General features: G+C 35.5%; 1 protein-coding gene across 1 annotated transcript; it reads left to right on the forward strand.

Moving 5' to 3' along the window:
* Nucleotides 1-9,047: 9,047 nt before the first annotated feature.
* Nucleotides 9,048-20,895, forward strand: LOC129753940 (uncharacterized). The gene is made up of 3 exons (XM_055749791.1): nucleotides 9,048-9,294; nucleotides 19,430-19,614; nucleotides 19,690-20,895. The coding sequence occupies exons 1-3, from the start codon at nucleotides 9,261-9,263 to the stop codon at nucleotides 20,893-20,895; spliced, it is 1,425 nt and encodes a 474-aa protein (XP_055605766.1). The 5' UTR covers nucleotides 9,048-9,260.
* The last annotated feature ends 2,690 nt before the right edge of the window (nucleotides 20,896-23,585 follow it).

Consider the following 23,585-nt stretch of genomic DNA (forward strand, 5'->3'; position numbering starts at 1 on the left):
ACTTTGATGTTTGGCTAAAGTGGGATGTAAATTCGATTTTTGATGTTCGAGGTAAATATGGGCCCAAGTTGATGTTGTTCGTTTTATTGATGGATTTTCGCCAATCTGACCATTTCAGCTTTTAGTATTAGATATGAGTTCTAGCGATTAGAAAAATAAATGATTGCAGAATGTTGAGACAGTTGAGAGAGTTGATGCTTTATTTTTTTTATAGTCAATGAAAAATAAATTTTATTTTATGAAAAATCACGCACTAGTCATATAAAAATCCAAGAATTTTATGCGCAAATAAATGATAAATGTGCTCTAAAAGAAGGTGTTCTTCCGAAAAGGATTAAAAAACACATAGTTTTACTATAACTGAAAGTACCCAGTTTGGCTGGCGTGGTCTTTTATTATGCGATCTCTGCAGTTAGGTACTTATGATATCATTTATTTGGCTAACAAGATACAAAAAGATTGAAGATTATACCGATGATATTACATACCGTGTATTTAATTGCACTTCAAATCTCGACATACCCCATCTGGCGACGAGTTGAACAAGGATTATGTTCAAACGGTTTATGTTTTTCCTTGAAAAGTTAGCATCTCCTGAGACAAGAGCTTTAATGCGATCGTCAATTGAGGTTGACCTTAAGAAACTTCTATTGGCAGTCGCAGAAGGTCAAATGTCAGCCTTGAGCTTAGTCCATTGGCTTTGAGGTTGAGTACCATAATAGTGCATCATTTGACAGAACAAAGGAACAAAATAGCGCGAACAACTGAACGAATTATGAGAGTGAGCCGTGGAAATCTTTGCAGAATACTTTAAAAGTTGTACAGATCAAAGTTACGCCACGTCAGCTACCGAACTTTGTCTTCTTTCTAAGGGACCTTTACGAGGAAAGTTTAAATGAAGTGAGAATATTGAAGTGGAATGAATTTTGAGTTAAAATCTTAAAAATCGGTATGAAATCGGTATAATTTGCCAAAAATCGGTAATCGGTATATACTGATTCTTGATCAAAATTTTGCTCAAAAATCGGTATAAATACCGGAAAATCGGTATGTGTGGCATCGCTGATCCAGGCACAAACGAAGAGACTCGGGTTTGCTCTGCCTTTTGAATTCGGTTCCCTCAAGAATGTAACAGGAGATGAGTGAGAGCCATTCGTTTGTTTTTTTGGATTCGCTGCCTCGAATGTATACTGCTTCTTGAAGGCGGGCCATATTGAGAGCGTATGCATCATCGGTTTTGTCGTTTTCGCTGCCTCAAAGCAACCTTTGCTTCCGAGTAAAGCAGTGAGCGAGAGAAGGTTGATCAATTCATGCTCAGCAAAATTCAATCACTGCTTTCTTCGCAGTTGAACTCATAGGGAGAAGAGTATTCACGCCGTGGAATACTCTCGGGTGAAGTGACTCCACGTCGTCGGCGGGTAAGTCACTCGAGTCGTTGTAGGATGACGTCTTCGCCGGGAATCATTCGAGTAGTTTCGTAAAGCCCCGGACGTGTGCTGTGCAGGCGCATGTCCAGGATAAGCTGCTCTCGATTCGGCATACGGACGGGCAAAGAGGAGAGGGCCTCGAGTCAAACCAAGCGGACCCAAGGTCTCGAGTCGTTAGAGGAGGCGGAATCATAACAAGAGGCAGGGTATATTTGCTGGAGTTTGGACTTGAAACTGAGTAAGCGGATGAGTGTTTTAGCACGGACTAGGTCTCCCATCTCGTGTATAGACTTCGATGCAGGTCCGAATGGGAATTATGACCAGAGGCCCCAGGTGGACTTTATGGCGTAGGGGTACATAGTATCTAGAGTCGACCGATTGCACCCATGGACCAGAGTAGCGTACTGGTTGACGCGGTGGCTCGCCGTGCCTTGGAATGCAATCCGTGAAAAGGTTTTACTACCTTGGTGATCAACTAATAAAAAAACACCTAGTTTCTTGAACGGGTCAGTTGTACTAGCGAATGCGATCGCTTATGTTGAAAAATGTCTCTAATACACTTTCCTATGGCAGGAATCAACAGAATTTTGGATGCATCAGCGAGATTTGTTATTGCATTAAGGTACACCGGGGCAAGTGCAAACTCGGGGCAAGTGCAATCGATCAACTTTCCTCTGTTACAAAAAAATTAAAAAATATTTCTTCTTCTAGAAGTTGTTGTTGTTGTCCAAACCAACAATCTGACATACACGCAGAAAAATATATTTTAAAAATAATAAGATTTCGGCCAAAAATAATAAAAATTTTGGTTGGGAAAAAGCACAAATATATTTTTGGCCACACTGAATAAAAGTATCGTTTTGATTTAAAGTTATCGTTTGATTGAAAACGAAATACACCCTTTTTATAAATGATCCATCCTACTTTTCAAAATAATAAAATTTTGGGTAAAACACACAAAAAGTTTTTAGCCTAAAATTAAAAAAATTGGGGGTTGAAAATTAGCAGTTTTGTATGATTCGAATTCATATTTTTTTTTCAATTCCAACGAAAGCAAAATTGTTATTGGTTTTCGGATTTATTTATTCGTTTTCAAAGAAATGTTTTATGCTTCATTTATTCGTATTAAAACACCATTTTTCATCGGGAATTCTTCGTGTTCCCTCTTAGCATGTTATGGCCAAATCATCCTCACAAATCGCTGGCCAACCCACAGTTGTGTTATAGCTGCTGTACGAATGTAATGCACCATGGTCCGCCTTACTTCATAAATGCACTGGCTCCGCATGTTAGTCCGTCTGTTAAAAAAAAAATAACAAATAAACCTCACTTAAACTTTAAATTATGGTACAAACCTGCTAGATGAGTTGTGGAATAAAAATCCGGAGGAGAGAATCGTGCTCGGCAGTCACAGTGGTTTCAAAAACTTGTTTCGGCTGCTGCTGCTTGCTGTTCAAATGAGAAAATTTGTTAATATTTCCTCAATATTTTTTTTCTTTTTTTTTATTTTGCTTTTCAATTCTAGACCTACTACACGTTCATTGAAATTAGCCGATTTTCGTTTCGAACTAAACCAAATTTTATTTTTATATAATAAAAAAGGAGTGTATAAAAATTACAATATTTTTTTGTTATTTCCGATCGATTTTTTTGTGAAAGCTATCGAAAAATCTGCATTGAAAATGTAAAATAAAATAACAAAACGTATTGTTGTAACCAACCCCCTGTCTTTTTCTGCGTGTAGATAAACTAAACCTTCTTTTAATTATTCACTAAAAACACGGCACTGTTTGATTATACACGAATTCAAGTCCGTACTAGACATGAAAAGTGTGTTTTTGTTTTGCTTTTTTTGGCTACAAAAAAGGGCATTCAAATCCGATTTTTCGTTGAAAGGTGAGTGTTTGGGACTGATATTCAAGTGAAGCAGAAAATGTATGAAAAATTTTCAGTATACCCTGAAAATTGTGAAAATAATATTCACTCCTGTCAACCCACACTGCGGGGCAAGTGCAAACGACACTACCGGGGTAAGTGCAAATGCACCTTTAAGCCATGTAACATCAGACATTAAAAAAAACCATCTCAAAAATGGTTCAGCATTATATTAGAGTGGTCAGAAAGGGTATCCAAAGTGTTGTATCTGAAGCGGATATTCAAAATTCCGTAATGCCTTGGCAAATGGAGGTCTTTTGCTTCAAACAACAGTCATCAAAACTGAGGTTCAAAAAAGTAATTAATATTGCAGAAAAACAGCAAATACATCAAAAAAAGTTGATAAAACATACCGGAACATGTATTAAACTCGTTTTAGTAACAATACACTGACGCATCTTTGAATAAGTTTGGGAAAAGCATTGCGTTTGCACTTGCCCCCATAAACGGGGCAAGTGCAAGTTTTGAAATTTTTTCACAAAAGTTCCGTTATTTTTTACCAACATTTTTTAATTTTTCACTTTCAACGGGAATTTGTTGAGAACCATTTTAATGATGCAACGAACGATAATTGATAATTTTTGAAGATTTACATATTTTTCTAGGACATGTGAAAGTTGAACTATGGTGAAAACCGTTTGCACTTGCCCCGGTGTACCTTATATACATCTTGCCTTGGATCAAGTCCGATCCGGTGGATAAACAGCAGCACCTGTCTTTCAAGTCTGTGTGCTCCTAACCCTTTGAAGAATCTTCTCAAGTGCCTCAAAGTAGTAATTTAGAACTGTTGCTTCTTACTCTTGTGATGAAAACTTGCCGGATTAATTCGTACTGATTCAAGCAGACGTCACGTGAAACTATTTTTGCGAGTTAAACGGACAGACGATTGTAGAAAACACCAAAATTATTTAAATTTGTTACTGAGTTTATGGTCAGAACCATGCTTGGCATCGCTCCTCAGATTAGCCCGTTCAGAGTAAGAGCGTGTATTTTTTTCGCTGTGCTCTCCCCAAACGGAGAATCTTTAAAAAATGCTCAGTTACCTCCAGAGCGACCAAGCGTCCACCCAAGTGTGGGCAAGAGAAGCAAGCAAACTGATGAAGTGCGTTCTCGGTGCAGATAAATTCGTTCGCACTCGGCCGAAAGAGAAGCTTTACAGAAAACTCGGTTTGTCTTCATCGGTTGCGTCTGGATCGATGTTTCGAAGTACGTCAGAATTTACAATGCAGAACATAAATCTAACGGAACTAAATTAATAACGCCAAAGGTAGTTAAGATAGAATGCTGGTGTCTTCGACAACATTGCTCTGTATAATATAGCGCATATTTTGATATGAAAAATAAAGTTTAGAGGTCCACCAATAGCGTGATATAAATCATAACTTTCTTGTTAAGCATTTTAGAGCTTAAGTTTTTTCTACAAAGTTATTTATCTCAATAAAATACACAACTTTGTTTAACATGTCAAAGTTCTACAATCTTCACTCAAGGAGATACGGTTAAATAAAAAAAAATACTTGAAAAATGCTTTACAAAAAGTTATTGTTATTATCGCGCAATTTTTGAATCTCTCGACTTTAAATTTTATATCAAAATAAACGAATTAACAACTTTGCCCAAAACATCTATCTGGTCATTCCTGAGCGAGTTCCTCTAGATTGATGTTCTGCACCAGGACCAATGATTAGCTACGAAAGCTTTCTTCGGTCGAAAAATATCAAAAGCGTAGCGGTAAAGGAAGATAAATCCTAAATTTTACGATTTGTGAAAGTTTTGCAGTTTTATTACTAAAATTTGTCCCAGATTCCTGCATAATTTTCACGGTTTGTATAATAGACAAAGATTTTTGGATAATTTTAGTAAATGTTACTTTGCGAATTGCTACTTTTGTAAATTAATGCTACCCACGTACGATATTTAAAGTACATAAATATAAGTATGCAGCAATTTGCGGATGCCCGGATATTGCGAAAAAACTACTTGGATTTTGCCCAGTTTTATCCACATTATTTGGAAAATGAAACAAGAAAATCGAATTCAGTTTAAAATTGTTTGTTGAAAATTGCATTTGTGAAAGTTTGTTTCATAAAAAAACAAACCAAAACTTTCCTTCGTATGCTTTAAACATAAATTTTACACTGCTGATGTGTTGCGACAAAAAAATGCAAGTCCTCAGATTTGGACGGATATTGCCCGGTTTTTGGAATGGAAAATTTTAGATTATTTACCCGGTTTTCCCCATGTTTTTTAAATAACTTGCCTACCCGGCTACCTACAAAAATAGTTCATACATAAACCTACATTGGACCTCTTCGACTGATGCTCTGTTCCGCTCTGCATAACGGCTTTTCTGAAGAAAACATCCCTGCATTGAAATCTTTCTGGCTTGATACACTGAGCTACTCAGCAGCGTCGCTAGAGCACAATTTTCTAGCCAGCTCCTTCTCTTTTCTTTAGAGCGAGCGACGTCCACCCGACCGTCAGAGCAACCGCAATCGGGCGCACTCGGCAAAAAGATAAGTGAACGTTGATCGGCTGAGCAGTGCACTCGGAAACCGAAATGATAAAAGTGTAATTCGTTCTCTGCTCTGTTCTGTTTGCGAGGTGTTGGACAAGCATGGTCAGAACCAAGCTGGAAGTAAATATTTCAAAATATTTCAACAATATCTTTCACAATGTTAACCCTATTAACCTGATTGAATTCACCTGCACCGCAAGGTACTTGAGAATCGATTCCCAAATACAAAAATTCTGAATCGGCAATATCAGACCACCAACGATCAATAAAAATCCGCACAAGCATCGACATGTGGCCCTTTGCAGATTCTACAAGGGTCAAGACTTCGATAACCGTACATGACGTGGTCTCGTATTTGTTCGCTTGTCGCGGCCATCCTCATAGGCGCGATAATAGTTGTGTGGAAACGTTGTCAGAAGCGGCTACGGAAACTTGAAGAGGCGGCCACCCAGGTCCGCATTGAAGGCGTCTTCAGAGTCTGAGAACACCAACCAGCTGGATCATGGTGACATCCGGCACATATTCTGCTGACAAGCGGCCATCATCAGGTCACCCCATGGGAACACTTTGCTCAGGCATCAATCAACGCAGCTATCGATAGCTGGTTTTTCGACACATTTTCATCATGGCGACCCTTCGCCCAGGCAATCAACACATCTGTCGATCGCACCATCGACAGCAGGATGCAAAACATCTTCTGCTGACCAGGCGGTCTGCAGCGGATTCATCATGGCGACACTTCGCCCAGGCTACGATCAGTGCAGCTATCGATCAAGGGCAACTTCGCGAGCATAAAGGGTGTCCACGATGAAATTGCCACACACAAAATTGATTCGCAAAATTCAGGTTTTCATCTGATTGCTATCAAATTTTCAGGAAATGAAAAATAACTATTAAACTTCATTTTACCGACTGTCTTCACTACCTTAGGTCGTTAAAAAGGTGCTGCTTCATAATCGCCCAGTACTTCTCGATGGGCTGGAGCTACGGAGTGTGGGGAGGGTTGAACATTTTCGGCACGAAATTGACGTTATTGTCCGCATACCACTTCAGTACGTCCTTTGAGTAGTGGCATGAGGCCAAATCCGGCAAGAAGATTGTTAGGACGTTGTGGGCCTTCAGGAGAGGAAGCAGCCGCTTCTGGAGGCACTCTTACATTGTACACCTGTCCGTTCATCGTGTCCTGGGTCACGAAAGGTGCACTTCGCTTCCCACACGTGCTGATGGGTTGCCAAACCAACAATCTATCCGCAAATTTGGACATCTTCTGAGTGCGGACATACTCCCGAACGCTGAACTTATCCTTGGCCGTGAAAAACAGGTTGTCGGGGATCTGTATGAAGTCTGCCTTCACATATGTTTCGTCGTCCATGATGCAGCATTCAACTTTCGTCAGCATGTTGAGGTTCAACTTGCTGGCACGGGTTTTGGCGGACTTGTTCTGTTTCTCGTCGCGATTAGGGGACTTTTGTACTTTGAACGTTCGAAGCGCCATCTGGACAAAACTTCGGCTTAGGTGCAGCTTCTTAGCCACATCCCGAACGAAGCCGTTCGGGTTTCGGTTGAAGGCCCCAACTACCCGGTTGTAAATTTTGTTGTATGGAATACTTTTCCCTTCACCTCTGGGCTTCCGATTGGTGGTCAATCATTCCTCGAACCGCTTAATCTCTCGCGACACCATGTAATTCGCTATTCCCAACGTTGCGAAGATCCTTGTTCTTGTGACGCACGAGTTGTTGTTTCGACTCTATTTCCGCGAATTTTGATCACAGGTCTTTGTTGTTGTTGTTGTATTTTGGGTTTAAAATTGGCCTGAGGGACGGGGCCTCATATCGCCAGTGCGAACACAGGACTTTAAAGCTTGCAGTATGTAAACAGTGCACTTTGAACTAAATCCACCCAAATTTTCATTAAATTCTACCCAACGGTTAAAAAGTTAGAGCAATTTCAAGGACAATTTCATCGTGGAAACCCTTTAGTTTGGAGGCCCATGTACTGAGAACACATATTTAAACCGAATGCAAGCTGTTGAAAAGCGATTCGTAAAATTTGCTGTAAGAAATCTTGCCTGGGGAAAGAGGTCACCGGAGTGCAAACATTGATATTACCTGCTTTCTAGACTTGGACCTATTAGAAAGTCGGCATAAATTCATTCCGTTTTATAAGGGAAATGAATAATATCAAAAGTGTAATCGACCTTAAGCATCTCGACAATCAGAAAGAACTATTTAGGTCCCTCTATGTACGATAATTTTAAAGTGTATCGAATGACAAGCTCTCCCCATATAATTATCCTTAAACAATATTATCAAAATGACTATAAGAGTCAGGATTTTTGAACCCAACTTTTAACTCCCTTAATAAGTTTACTGCTTGAAGGATTTGGATGTGACAAATGACCCAATTTTAAGTTTGAGCCCACGGCTTTTTCAAGGCATCAGCCTAGGCCTGCTTTTGATTTAGATGCATTTCGTATGATTCAAATCACCCTAAGAGGTTAAAAGCCATGTGTTCACCGATGAATATTTTGAGCATAAAATTTTAAAGAATTGAAGGTTTCCAACGGTGCTCAACATGACAAACTTAGAAATTGGATGAAATCTAATTGAAATCTCTGCCGAGTTTTTTGGATCAACGTAAGTGAGTGAACTCTACTCTGCCAACATTGTTGTTCAACTAGAAAAAGATATATTGCAATGACATGTTAAAATATGCTTTCTGCAGTAGGTACATCCATCTGGGTGCTGCATGTCCTAAAATACCAGCTGATTATGCACTTTTTCGGTTCACTTCTAGAACACGGACAGAATGTAGAAATACCCACATATCCTTAAATTTGATTAAAATTTTTGTTGACCTCCTATACTCGGTCAATTAGGCTGACAATATCGGGACAACTTCGGGCTTCGGCATCAATTATTCCACCAACTGATTGTCGAACATCTGGAAAGTATACTCGATCCCGAGAACATGTGCGCCTGTTTTCCGAATCGAGCAGAAACAACACATCTCCTGCTAACATATATGCAATGCTAATTGTTGTTCCATCCGAGATGTTCCAGACGTCCGTTGATGTACATATGGATGAATTTTGAATGGCAAATTTTCTGAGTTCGATGCTGATAAAAACGGCCGGATCGAGAGGGATCTGCTCAGTTTCGGTTCTAACGGCGGCGCGATCGGTAGCTCATTTATTCTCGGGCGTAAATAAAGTGATAGGCAGTGATTCCGGAAAGGATATATCTAAGTGATTGAACAGTAGTTTGGTGGAAAAATCCAATGGAAAATTTGCAGCAACAGAGCTCAACGGTTTTCTGCTAGTGAAAAACAGTTTCCGTTCGAACGTTCGAACGCCAGTTTGTTGGGGATAGTTTGGGAAAATGGCGTCCCACGTGTGGATTATCTCAACGGCATGTTAGTATTCTTTTTTTGCACAAAGTAGGAAACTATGATTTCCACATTAAAAGTTATAATTGAAAATAAATGAAAAGTGTAATTGGAAACGAATGAGTGAATTTGATTGGCTAGCAGCAGTGGTATGTTGAATAAAACCAAAAGATGATGTCATGTGTTCAACGAATTCCGGTGATAAGGAATCAACGCGATCGTTCTCAGTGTCTCGGAAAACGTTCTTGTGTTTTTTTTTTCATTCTTGGAGATGACCGGGGTTAAATATATTGCCAGGCTTCCGATTCAACTCGTTTGAAAATCGAATACTAATATATAGTGCTACCTAAATACATTTAGAATTATTTCGATTGTTCTAAACTGTCATTTGATGAAGTACATCTTTAAAAATGTGAAGAAGAATTCGAAGAAAATTGTATGGAGTTGCAGTTGCAGCATATGCTTTCATCAACTGTATCAGTGTTGATTTTATACGAATGAAAAAGTTTGAGACATTGGCAGACGATAAACATATTTGTGTCGAAAAGTTTGGGTGCTGTACTGAGTACATAAAGAAATATGTGATAAGTGAGATAGAGCTTCTGGTAGCTGCTCGTACGCAAGGAAACCATTCTTCGCGTTATCCTGGACGAGTGAAACCTGATACAGAAACTATGATATTTCATTGGGCAAACTCGTTTTATAAGTGTGTTTCAAACTATCAGAGTTGATGAAAATTCAGATCTTATTCCTTAAAAATGTTATTTTTTCCTACAATTCATTACATATTCTTTTAAAGGTTAAGTTTTGACAACAATTGTATGTAAAGATGGTTGAAAAATTCATGTGTCGTAATCAGATGATTTATTTTTTAAATTAACGTTAAGTCCTAATTTATCCCAGAACTATCTGTTGGACGAAAAAGTAAACAACTCGAAACATTTATTTTTTCCACTACTCAATTCTCTACAGGAATTCGATACTATGCAGAAGCTACAAAGCGTTTCCAATGTTTATCCCATACAAAATTACATTAAAAAAAAGCTCAGCCACGTGTTTTCTAAAACTTTTTTTCACAACTTAGCGTAATTCAAAATTGTTTTCTCAGGTATAGCTACAAAAAATGTTCAAATCGACTGAATTTTGACTCTACTATTCCTATACTCCATTGGCAAGCGTGAAATGTTTCTCATGGTGGCTCCAGAGAGCACTTATAATTATTATCTGTAGAAAAACAGTGTTCTGTGGTTTGATTTACACAGGGTGGCCACAGAACCAGGAAGATCGGGAAAACCTGAAAATTGAAAATCGTACCGTGAAAACCGGGAAAACCCAGAAACTTAGACCCAAAACCGTGAAAATTAACAGAAGGAAACCGAAATTCAGTTTTGGTTCTAAGATAAGGGATTCAACCCAAAATTCAAAATTAATTTCCAAGTCAGAATTCAACAGTTCATAAAGTGTGTAAGAAGAATATCATATATTTTTAAATTTAGAAACTACTCTGATATCTCTTCAATTACCTCTAAATTGAAAAAAAAACTCACTAATTTTACCGGAACATAGAGTTTAAAACTGCTGCGGAGAATGAGATAAGAAATTCAAAAAGTCTCTTAAAATTGGTTCAAGTATCGAACATAAAAAAAAAACTATCAATCATATAAAAACAAGCAAATTAATGTTAAACATGGAATCCAGAACTCTTTTTTGCAAATTTTGGATTTTCATTTCCAAATTTGCAACAAATAGTTTTGGATCCAAAGATAGATGCTAATATTATAATATTCTAGTGATAGTGTTTAATTCAAGAGTTAAATATAAAAAAATCGTCTTTGTGCACGGCCACCGTGTTTTTTGTAGCTTAAATAATAAATTTGACTTCGCCGAACATTTGCAAAGTCGAAAAGGAAACCATCTCCTGTCCGCGCACTGTTTTTAAAATTAACTTTTGTCGACCACTGGTCATAATTTATCCAGAATATTTCAAATTACACCTTTTTAAGCTTGAATGTTCCTTTGAAAATTTGCGAAAATTTCGAATAAACTGATTTCTAACCTCATCCGTGGCGAAAATTGAAACAAAATTTAGAAAAATCCAGTGAAAATTTTTCCTCTTTTCATGAGAATGTGTTTATGTCGATAGAAGGCACTATGTAAATTCTTCAAAAATGTTTAAATGATTCAACATTGTATGGTACTTCCCTCGAAATACAAATATTTGTGTTTTGAATGAAGTTTTAAGAAAAAAATCCTTGAATTTGAATTATGTTAAATATGCAATAAAATTTAATATTTTTAGTATATTATTTTCGATAGAACAAAGCAACAAAATTAACGTTTTCCCGTTAGTCCGGATGTGTCGAGAGTTGATTCGATTATTTGGAAGGGTGAAGAAGAAGAATTAAGAATAAAGAAAACCAGATTATTCCTGAATAAAGTAGATGTCTGATTGTCTGAATTTAAAAAAAAGGTGAGTTAAATACATTAAAATTCTTATACGATATGCTGTTCATTTTTTAAAATCTGCCCACTTATTGCAACGAGTTTTAGTTCATAAATACTGGTTGAAAATTCTTGATTTCGAGTTCAATGATTCAGGTGGATGTGAGTCGTCAAACAAGCTAAGCTATAAATACTGGTAAAAATTCTTGAAATTTATTTCCGATCTTTCATTTTGATAACAAAAAGGATTTGTCTTTATGGTCCATGCACTGATTTGAATTTAGCTGATTAAAAAATTTTACCAACTGAATTTGAAATTAAATATGTTACATCTCGACAATCACTGGAGCTAATATTACATTTCACCAGGCCCGTGCGAAGGATCCGCTCATGGGGGGGGGGTTTTCAAAATTCAAAATTCAGAATCCAGATTTCAAGGTTTTGAATCATTCCTCTTTCAGGCAAGTCATCAATAATTTATTTGAAATGATGCTTCTTATCCTTAACTAGACATTTGCTTAAAAATAAATACTAAGAAGTCAAGTTTACAGATTTAACTTCAATTTTCCCGAAAACACAGAAAACGAATGCGATTTAAAATTTTGATTTAAAACCAGAATTTAACAATCATAGAAATATGTGCAATTTAAAAAAAAACACCCAGATTTAAATAGAATCTAAATCCGAATTCAAAAATAAATTTCAGGACAGATAAAAATTAATCATGATTTAAAATTTTTCAGCAAAACGATAATAATTCGTCTTAATCAACATTCCGTTTTCTTCATTTTCAATCCAAGGCTTGATTTAAAAATTTTGCTGTATTATCATGAACATTAAAAATGTTTATTCACGATTTGAATTATAAAATCATGATTAAGGAAAAAAATCCATTTTGAACTAGAGATAATTTGTTCAAAACATCCTAGCTACTTCATGATTAAATTTAATTTGATCTATATATATAAAAAGCAATTTCTGTATGTTTGTTTGTTTGTTTGTTTGTTTGTCCTCTATAGACTCAGCCGTCTTAAGAGCTAGAGGTCTGAAATTTGGCATGGATGCTCATTAGGGCCAGGAAAGATGAAAAATGTTTTCAGATTTTCGGATGACCCCTTCTGAAGGGGGTCGTCCATACAACACAAATATTGTTTTCGCGATATTGACGTTACTTTTCGTCGGATCGTGTTGAAAATTTGTACATGAGTGTTTTGAGAGACGAGCAATCGATTTCAGGTGTCAAATTTTGTGTAAGGGGTCGGCCAAAGGGGTTGTCCATATTAACTGTTCGCTGTTTTTGCGATATTGACGTTATTATACATCGAATTCAGATGAAAATTGGTACACGATAGTTTTGAGGGACGTGCATCCGATTTGAGGTATCAAATAAAGTGTAAAGGGCCGGCAAAAGAGGTCGTCCATATTAAATTTTCAGTATCTTAGTAATATTGACGTTATTATACATCGGATTGGGATGAAAATCTAGACATAGGAGTTATTAGGGACAAACAACTGATTTCACTTATCCATACTAAAATCAGGGGTCGGCCAAAAGGGTCGTCCATATTAACTATTCTCTGTTTATGCGATATTGTCGTTTTTATACATAGGATTCAGACAAAAATTGGTACACAAGAGTTTTGAGAGACGAGCAATGAATTTCAGATATTAAGTTCAGTGTAAGGGGCCAGCAAAGGGGGTCGTCCATATTAACCTTTCAATACTTTTGCATTATCGTCGTTATTATACATCAGATTGGGATGAAAATTTGCACTCGGTAGTTTTCAGGGACGGGAAACCGTTTTTAGATTTCAAATGTTGCCAGGGGTCGACGAAAGGGGTCGTCCATATAAATTAATTTTTCAATGTTTTTGGCAATATTGACGTTATTATGCAATGGATTGCTTTGAAAATTTGCACACGGCAGTTTTCAGGGAAAAGGGATCGATTCCAGATATCAAAGATTGTATAAGAGGCCACCGAAAGGGGTTTATCGTTGTTATGCAACGATTGAGTCGAAATTTATACACGGGGTATTTGGCACGGTCAATTGAATCCTGATTTCAAATTTAGTAGCAAACGACAAACAAAGTGATCGTCCAATATTTTTGCAATTATAACTTAACAATAGATTAAGATGTGCATCTGGAAAATGCTTGACAAGTGACTTTCATACAAACTGTTCATGGCATATTCCAAGTTGAAAGCGAAACGGAGTTCGTATGGGATCAGCTAGTACAGAAATAAATATCTATATTGTTTCAAGAGTTCCAGTGATCAAAATCAGATATAAAATCAATTTATTATATTCGAATTCTTCCAGTTATCATGCTAAAAAAGTTTCGTTTTTGAAGTACACAATAATAACTTCATATATTTAAACAACAACATGTTCATTTCATCATTGACAACTTCTTCTGTCAAAGTAAAGGTTGGGGAATGGTTGATTTCTGGAATGATCAATTAGAATTTGATGAAAATTAAATACACTTAGGTCTTTTTTTAAGCGGTTTGATTTTGCTCAGTTTTTCTAACATGGCTTCTTTCACGCGGTTATTTTTGCCATGGATATGATTTTTCTACTTGGATATGATTTTTCTACTTGGATATGATTTTTCTACTTGGCTCTCACGAATCAACACGTTTTTTGAGCGAAAATATTCCAAGTCCTATACGTTGAAGACGGAATTCATACCGTGTAAAAAAAACCTTAGTGTAATGAATTACGAAATTTTTTGTAGCCGTCAATTGAAATATTGGGTTCTTAAAAAACAAAAGCTAGAACTATGTTTTTATATTCTTCAGAACACAAAAATTCAGCCTTAAAAAACAATGAGAAACTTATTAAAATGATTAAAAAAAAAATGAAAAAATTGGGTCATTAAAATAATTTAATTTATGTGAGAATTAAGAAAAAGAGTTGAGCAAGCTACATAAATATACTCATGAAAGGTTTTTTGAAAACCTAAAAAATGAATCAAAATCTGCTGATTAATTTAGATAAAAAAATAAAAAAAGTTTTTTTTCTTGATTTTGATAAGTAGGTTTTGACAAAATTTGCTCGGATATTGCTCGGATTTAGGATGAGAATTTTGAAATAAAATGTCCGAATTTTGCCAGGTTTTAAGATAAAAGAAGTATAGTATATAATAAATAGTATAATTGGAGTAAAGTGAACAAGACAAAGACTGCAAAAAAAATTTTCAGCCGAAACGAATATTACTTGCGATCTTGGGGGAACTGGATAATTGATTTGAAGCCTTTCTTTTTTATGTTTTGAAGTTTTGTCAAAAAAGAAATTTTTTAAATGATTTTCAATTATTTTCAAAAGTGATTTCAAAAACCAAAGCTGTTAGATAAAAACCTCATTGCATATTTGGATTCAAGGCACTAAAATTAATCAAAACAAGATTTTAAATCCTTTGCACCTAGGAAAAATGTGAAATACAATTGAGGCTGAAATTGGTTTCTTGAGAAATATTTCATACCAGCATAAATTTGAGATGACTTTTACCTTTTTTTTAGATACAAAGTGATGTGTTATAAAGTCATCGATACTAGGTTTTTCTTTTTATTTTACTAAATATGTTGAGTATCGTGAGTTTTCAACACCTGTCACATGGTCACCAACAAGTGATACTTAGAATTTGTATTCTTTGAATGAGTTTTGAAGTTCAAATGGTTGGTTTCAAATTTTAGTGACACTTCTTAGTAAAAACCCGTTCCAAATACGAGTTAAGGTTTTTGTCTGTCAAGATTTGAGTTTCAATACAAAAGGATAATTGAATTGCAAATTGAAACCTACAATTGATTAGATGAGTGAACGTAATATACAGTCGTAAAATGAAATGTCTTAGGCTTAGAGAGTGATTTAAGACAAAATTCCGCCGGAGGCGAGCCAATTTTCTGACATGTTTATTAACACTTATTTTTAAACACCTTTTGGGATCAAGTGATTTCCCACTAAATTCATTTTTTGTACTGAAAATTTGAATTCAAAAAATCTTCATGGGGGGGGTTAAACCCCTAAAACCCCCCCCGTTCGCACGGCCTTGCATTTCACATTTTTTAACTAAATCTGTGATGTTTTATATTGCAGAATATCGTTATCATTGGTCTACGTTTTTATAGTTTTTGAATTATTTTTCTGGGTGTAACAACAGGCGTGAAGTTTAAGACGAGATTTTTGGTATTTAGTCCTAAATGTGCGGAGGATTTAAAAATCAGATTGGAAATTTATATCGATAACACAAGGCAGAAAAAATCACGCAATATTAGCCCACATTTTCGATATAAATGCTGAAAACGGTTAAAAAATCCATTTTTAAAATTGATGCAATTTTTTGCAAAACTATAGATCAGAACGTGACAAAGATATTAAAAATAAAGGTTTTAATTCAATGATCAACTTTCGCGAAGACTTTGCTTCTGAGAAAAAAGGGATTAAATTTACCGTGTTGTCATTTCTTTTCCAATCCAATTCAGCAAAAATGGAATTTCGACGAAATTTGAATGAACAATATTCAATCCTCAATATTTCTTAAGATATGGGTCAAAAAGTTATGCCGACTTAAGCAAAGTTGTCGGATGAGTTAAAATATTCAAATCAAATACTCAAAGACTTTTCGAATGATGTTAGAAATAGATTTTATTAAATTTTTTGAAGAGTTTTATTTCTAAAACCAAAATATCTAAGCAAGATATTTGAACACTTAATTGAACAGACAGGTTTAAAATCTGTTTTATGTGTTCATGTAGAGGCTTTCTAGTTTGTCAGTTAAAAAAGGAAAATTTTAAAATTTCTTTAAAATCTATTTTATTTTACTTCAGGAAGCTGAAATCTTCAAAAATCAAACACAGGAACCAAACATGATTTTTCCTTGTGTAATCTGAATTCGAAATTCAAGTTTCCTTTGTATTACCGATAATATATTTATATTCAGGTTAGGGATTGACTTTTATACTATAACCGCATTTCTAGGTTGTTGAATTAGATTCAAATTTCTCAACAATATTTGTGTAATCAACATTCAGTTGTTTTTATTCATAACTTGAATTCAAGTTTCCTTCTTTAATACTCATTTTTGAATTTTATGAATTCAGAAATAAGGTCGAGAAAAATTAGTAAAAATAAATGAGACTAAGAATTCTGAATAACATTGAAAATTATTTTGTAATTATTCAGAATTAAAACTAAAATCATTTTGCCAAATCTCTCGTTTTTCGCTTTCCGATTTAGACAGTTACAAAAATAGCTTAAACGTTTTATATCTTAAAAATCAAAGACTGCTCAAAAAAATGTTGCTCAAATGTGATAAACTTTCAAAATTTGGTTCTGTGGAGGTATATTATGTTCAATTTTAATATATTTCGATTTAATTCCACATATAGATTCCAGTATAGATTGAAAGTTTTAGCTCAAGATTCAGTATTCCGTTTTTTTAAAGCAAGTTCATATCAGGATTTGGAAATTATCTGCTGATTTTAGTTTTATTCATATTTGAAATTTTGTTTTCATATTTCAAAGAATATTAACTAAGAGAGCTTCTGGTTTTTAATTCTTTAAGTCAATTTCAGGTAATAAGGCTAAAATTACATTTATCTTTAAATCTTGATCGAAATGTTAAATAATTTTAAACATTTTATCACGGATTAAGTTTGGGTGACTTATATCGATTTGAACAAATAATTTAAAAGATTTTAATTAAACTGCTAAAGTTGCTTAAAAAAACAGTCGTAATATTGAATTTTGCAAGAAGATTCAATTTCATAACGCAAAATTTTCGAACAAAAAAAAAATTAATTTTTGAACTTGAAATTGCAAGAACACAAGCTCGATCCTTTCCTTGGACCCATATCTTTTCGTAAATTCGATATATTTCACAGATATGTAGGGGAGAGTGGGGTATCGTGGGCCATGGGGAAACGTGGGCCACTTTTAATATCTCAGGTGTGTGTTGAGATAAAAATCTCAAACCAACTGTCATCGTCGTCGCTTTGCGTGATCATATATTCCTATATTTTGTTGAATGGAATACGCATCATATGCTTTACCTATTAATCAATCTAAAAAAAGTTAGAAAAATTTACTTACATAATTAAAACAACACCCGCAAACTTCATCGATGGGGAACCTAAAGTGCATAACCAAAATATGCTCATACGCTTATGATCTTTGATTTGTCATGATCTTTCACATGGAAAAGGAATTTTTGATGAAACATCAATAAGTCACACAAACGCAACCAATTTGCAAATCATAGCTTGTGGGGAATCATGGGCCACACTTCGTGAACCACCTATATTTTTATCTTTTTATACACATTCAGAACTTAAAATACGTTTTACCTATCTGTAAAGTTTTCTTATGCCAAATGAAGAGTTATGAAAAATATTTTGTCCATCCTATATAAGAAATTTTGCCAAAACGTTAGCGAGCCAGGTTTTGGAAACACACGTTAACTCAAAAATATCTCAAGATATTTACGATGCAGGAAGACATGGTAAAAAAAATTTCACACAATCGTCTCGGAAATTCTTCATTGTCGACTTGAAAACTCATCAATTGTTGTTTTTTTTATTTTTTTATTTGCCTAAATGGTTAAGAAGTATAAAAAGTCACTCTAGGATGCTTACGAAGTTCAAACCAAGCATCGGAGTGGAGCCCCTGATCTCAACTATGGTAAAAAGTATATGCTTATTGGGAATAACTGAATGCAGACCTCTTGACTATGCAGTAAATCCGTTTCCGGCAGGCAAAAAGTGTTGCCTGACTATGAGAAACCACGTGAATAATTAATAGTGAACAATTCCATAGATCGCAATCTGTGCAACCGGTTTTTACGCAATGTGACATGTGTGTTCTGATGGACAAAGAAATTTATGTTAAAATCGAATTTAACAGGTCAAACTCTTCGAGATGCCGACTCCAGAAAAGGTTCCAACAAGATTCGAATTGGTTTTTTCAGGTGAATTTGTGTGAAATATGATGATTTTGCAAAGGTTTCACTTCTGTGGTAAAAATAATAGATCAATACATGGCTGTAAAAGTGTGCATAGATAGAAAAAGAGATTTTATGATTAAGTAAGAGTATTTCTACAATGATTGTTATAAGTCGTGAAAAAAATACTACTTCCTCAACTGTGATGTTGCAATCAAAACTACAAAGTCGTATGTTTGTCTTTAAACTTTTCCATTCTGCATGGTTCCTTATCAACATTCGTCAAAAAGTTCGTTGCCACATTCAGTTCCTTTATCAGTTCGTGTCGTCGATTTTTTCGCTAGGTTAAGGACGCATCATCATCATGTGGATGAACGCACTTACTCCGGCCGGTCACGAAAACAAGCGTGGTGTAGTTGTGCTGTGACGAAGAAGAATCTCCCTCTTATCGGAATCGTGGTTGCTGCACGAGACTTGAGCCGGCACGCTCGCTTAACCGAAGACCTGCCTTCGGTTTCATCTGTTTCGTCTATGCGTCATTGATAAGGACTTCGCAGAGAAGCGTTTTTGATTTTACATATTTACTTTATCAGTGACGACGACGCCGTCTGGCCGGCTTCCCAAAACTTTTGACACAGATATCGTATAGGTACAAACGAAAATTAGTCGACTTGCTTAGAAATGATTGTGGATCCAATGATTGAGTCAGTTTTTAACTTCTTAACAGTTTTATCCTACATTACATTTAATATCATTTTTTAAACCCTCATCATTTTTAGTTATCATACTTTCAAAATATGACGCGTCGGCTTTCGACATTTTTCCGCTGAACAATGAGATCGTGTACCGACTGGAAGCCGACGTTACTCTGGTTCCGGATTTTCATCTACATTCGAACTACATCTGGACCCTGGCCGGTAGACTTCACATTCAGCGTTACGACACCAACAACCTGGCTCTTAAGGTAGGATTTTTTCCCCCAATTTCATTCCCAAATTGATAACTTATTTTTCAACAAACTTTAAACGAATGCATCTAGATAACATTGGATGAGGATCGATTCCCGGATCAGAGCAATGTGACTGCCCTGATGGAACCCTTTCGGGTGGCACTGTCCAACGATAGTGCGGTGTTGAGTGTTCTGTTCAAGGAGCACGAACCGATTTGGTCCGGAAATATCAAACGTGCGGTAGCTTCGCTCCTTCAGGCGCACGGGGACAATCCGGGAGCGTATGTAGTGGACGAGATGGGTATATTCGGCAGCTGTCCGACAGAATACTTCGTAGTGAACAAGTCCAACGTTTTTGAAATTTCCAAAACGTACGACATGGGTCAGTGCAACATTTACCCGGGGGCAATTTATCTGACCCGAAGTAATATCCCGTTGAACGTTTGTACGGCGAACAAACAGAAGCAAGCCATCACGTCCAGAATCGCAAACTATAAATTGAAGAAGGTGGAACCCTACCGTTACATGTTGGTTGAAATCGATGGCACCATGAGAACGAACGTCAGGACCTTTGAATCCTACTATCCGCAGTTTTTATACACCAAGGTGCAGTTGAAGTATGAGACTCACAGTGCGATCGAAGGTCCTGAGAAAATCTTCGACATAGGTCAGGGCATGGCACTACTCTTCAGCTCGATTCTCTTTGTAAGTCCGGACGCTGAAGCTACCGGAGGTCGGAGTCCAAAATCGAAGGACAAACTGGTTAAACAAACCGCAGCTCTTCTTAGCACCCTAGCTGATAACCTGGAATCCATGGAATCCAAGTTGAAGGAACCGTACGACGAAACAGTATCCGAGATCATCCGGCTAATGGGTACTATGGACTTGGAAACCCTAAAAATGCTTTTCGAGGAAATCGATTTGGGAACATCCTACAGACAGGAAACCGCACGGAACATCCTCATAGAAATAATCCCTCGCACCGGAACGAACCCTAGCATTCTGCTGACACGTGATCTGATCATCAATCAGCAGGTGAATCCAACGACGGCGGTTCAACTGCTGATATCGCTGCCCTTCTACATGGCCGAACCATCGATTGAGCTGGTGAAGGAGTGCGAGGTTTTTCTTAGCTTTGGAACCGATCGGCCCGACATTAAACATGCGGCTGTCCTCAGCTACGCCACCATGATCTACAACACTTTCGTGGCCGGAAAGATGACGTCGGATGTTTTCGAGAAATATGTGAAGATTTACTTCGATATGTTTTTGAGTAAGTATTTCAAGAGAAGGTAGCGGCTGGAAAAAAATGCGATTTTTTTTTGTTTTGTTATTCACCTGATTTGGCCTCCATCTTTGATAATTGAATTTGCTTAAAAAATCCTCAAGATAAGATGGAAAATGAATATCTATCAGGATATTTCTCCTATGTGGTGCTGTTTTTGGCAAACATTGGTTGGCCCAAAACTCATGGTCTAATTTCAAGACGAACTTGATGTTTTAACATGTTGTGTACCGTAAACTGGGGGAACTTAGATCACCGGGGTAACTTTGATCAACATGAAATTTTTGCAGAGTATCATCATTAACTAAATCTGAAGTTGAAATATCTGAAAATTATTTTCTACGTTTGAAAGCCTATAAATTTAGTTTCCAATAATTAAACTTGGTTTGTAGTTGAATATTTTTTTTGCTTTATTTTTAATGTAGTTTTAAAGTTTTTAAATATCTGTTTTTTCGGGAGTTCAAAACAAACACGTTTCCTGATAAAATGATAGCAATTAGAAGCAAATGGGTTGTTTTATATGAAAGTTTAACTTTTTTCCTTTGAAGAGTTGTAGTTTAAGAGTTATTTATATGGTCTTTCTATGATAATTTTTGGATATAAAAAAAAACGGACATTTTCTAAGAGAAAGCCTGTATAGAACAAATGGCTAAATATCCTATCAGATGGCTAAGTTTGAATGAAAAAATAACATAAGAACAGTGGAAGGACCTAGGAAACTGCATGAAGGTGAAATTCCATTTCTTTTTTATGCCCAGAAATATTGAGAAATGTTTATAATTTTTGCCCCTAAATGTATGCAGCAATATTGTCTATTTTTTGAGTATATTTGTATTTGAAAGAAAACGTTAAAAAATTCAATCGAGTCCAAACAAAAAATTAATGTTATTGATGTTTTAAGCCTTCTGTGCTAATTGGCATCAAAACAATAATTTTGAGGATGTTACGATACGTTAAAACCATTGTGGTCAAAGTTACCCCGAAACATGAAATCTGGTTTTATAACAAACATTTAGTTATATGTAGCCACTAATGTCGTTTGAATATTCTGCTATCAATGATAATGCTTTAAACTCCTTACCTCAGTAAGTATTTTAGAACTTTTTAAAGATACAAAAAAGCAATCCCTTCCAAAATAATCGAAAATGAATCAAAAAAGTGATCAATGTTCCCCCAGTTTACGGTACTCAATTTTTTTTTGTTAAATGGCGTTCGTTAGAAATAAGTTGTTCGAAAGTTTTAAAATCTTGTTGAGTAATATTTTTTAAACGTTTAATTTTTTGCCAAGTGAATCTAAGCTCAGCCAAAAAAGACAAAAAAATTAAAACTTGACATATAATTATAAATATTTAAAAAATACAAAAATTACAAAAATGACGAAAATGATAAAAGTGATTAAAATGGTGAAAATGCCAAGAATAAAAGTAATGATAAAACTGACAGAAATGACAAAAATCCAAAAACGATAAAAATTACAAGAATGCAAGGATGACAAATAGTACAAAAATGACAAAAAAAAATGCAAAAATGAAAACAGGAACGTACGGGAGGAACAAAAAAATCAATTTTTCATCAATAACTTTGCCGATTTCTTTTGAATATGGTTCTCCTTAAGGCTTTAATTATGACAAATATTTCATCCCAAGAACGCATTTAGATTAAAGTTAAGATGAAAAAGTTATTGAGCTTGAAGCCGAGCAAACATTTTTTTGGGTAGCATTCATCATTGTTCAGGCGTCAAATTGTTCGAGATATGTTGATTTATCAGTTATTCCGTCAATTTCAGATATGAACATTTAGGAAAGCGTTGATGAGGTCTAGAGGATGGGCTCACGCGAGTCTGGAAACCCAGGCGTGCTGGGTTCGATTACCGGTATCGCCAAGAAAACCTTTGGGTTCAAATTAGGGTGGTCGGATTTACCGGTTTTTTTCAAATCCGGTATTTCGGTATTTGTTATTTATGAAACCGATAAAACCGGTAAAACCGGTATTTTTCAAAGTTTATCGAATTCATGAAAATGTTTCGTCTAATTGCAGTAGTTATGGCATAATATGCTCAGAATTTATAACGCAATGAATTTAGCAACATTTCCAATGGAAAGAAATGGTATTGTGCCTTAAATTATTCCTTTGTCATAAATCTATTATCATCCTCATGATAATCATGATATTTATCATCTTCATTTTATTACTATAATTTCGATGTAAAGTTGCGGCAATTCTTGAAGTTTCATATTATTTTCAACGATTTTTTTTCCTATACTCTGTATAACAGTATTCAAATTTAAGAACAGATTTTACATGTATAGTAGAAATTAATAAAGTCTTTCATGAAAATAGTATGAAATTGGTATACAAAAATATATTTTGTTAAAACAATGACTTAACTAATCAATAAACAAAACTCAAAACATTGTCAAAAAGTTTTTAGTTGACTCACAGAATTACAGATTATTGTTGTCTAAAATACGGATGTTTTCCCCGCAACCTAGGTCGTGATCGCATTAAGTTTTCCTTTCCAAAAATAAAACGAACAAATGGAAATTAAAATCTATTAAAAACCAGTCAAAATATAGCAAAAAATATAGTTGTTTTGATCTGTACCATATGCTTTTTGTTGCTATAATACTGTAGCAAATTTATAAAAACTTTGGTACTGCTTTGTCTGGAACAAGAAAATGCTTCAGCAGCGTTAAAAAAA

Source organism: Uranotaenia lowii, chromosome 3, assembly GCF_029784155.1.
Source record: "Uranotaenia lowii strain MFRU-FL chromosome 3, ASM2978415v1, whole genome shotgun sequence".
In the NCBI taxonomy this organism is placed as follows: Eukaryota; Metazoa; Arthropoda; class Insecta; order Diptera; family Culicidae; genus Uranotaenia; species Uranotaenia lowii.

Excerpts from the sequence above, each read along its gene's own strand:
- LOC129753940 (XM_055749791.1), top strand. The coding sequence starts at position 9,261 with ATGGCGTCCCACGTGTGGATTATCTCAACGGCAT. Across the intron at positions 9,295-19,429 it reads GTGGATTATCTCAACGGCAT|TTATCATACTTTCAAAATAT; the intron begins GTTAGTATTCTT and ends CATCATTTTTAG. Across the intron at positions 19,615-19,689 it reads CCAACAACCTGGCTCTTAAG|ATAACATTGGATGAGGATCG; the intron begins GTAGGATTTTTT and ends GAATGCATCTAG.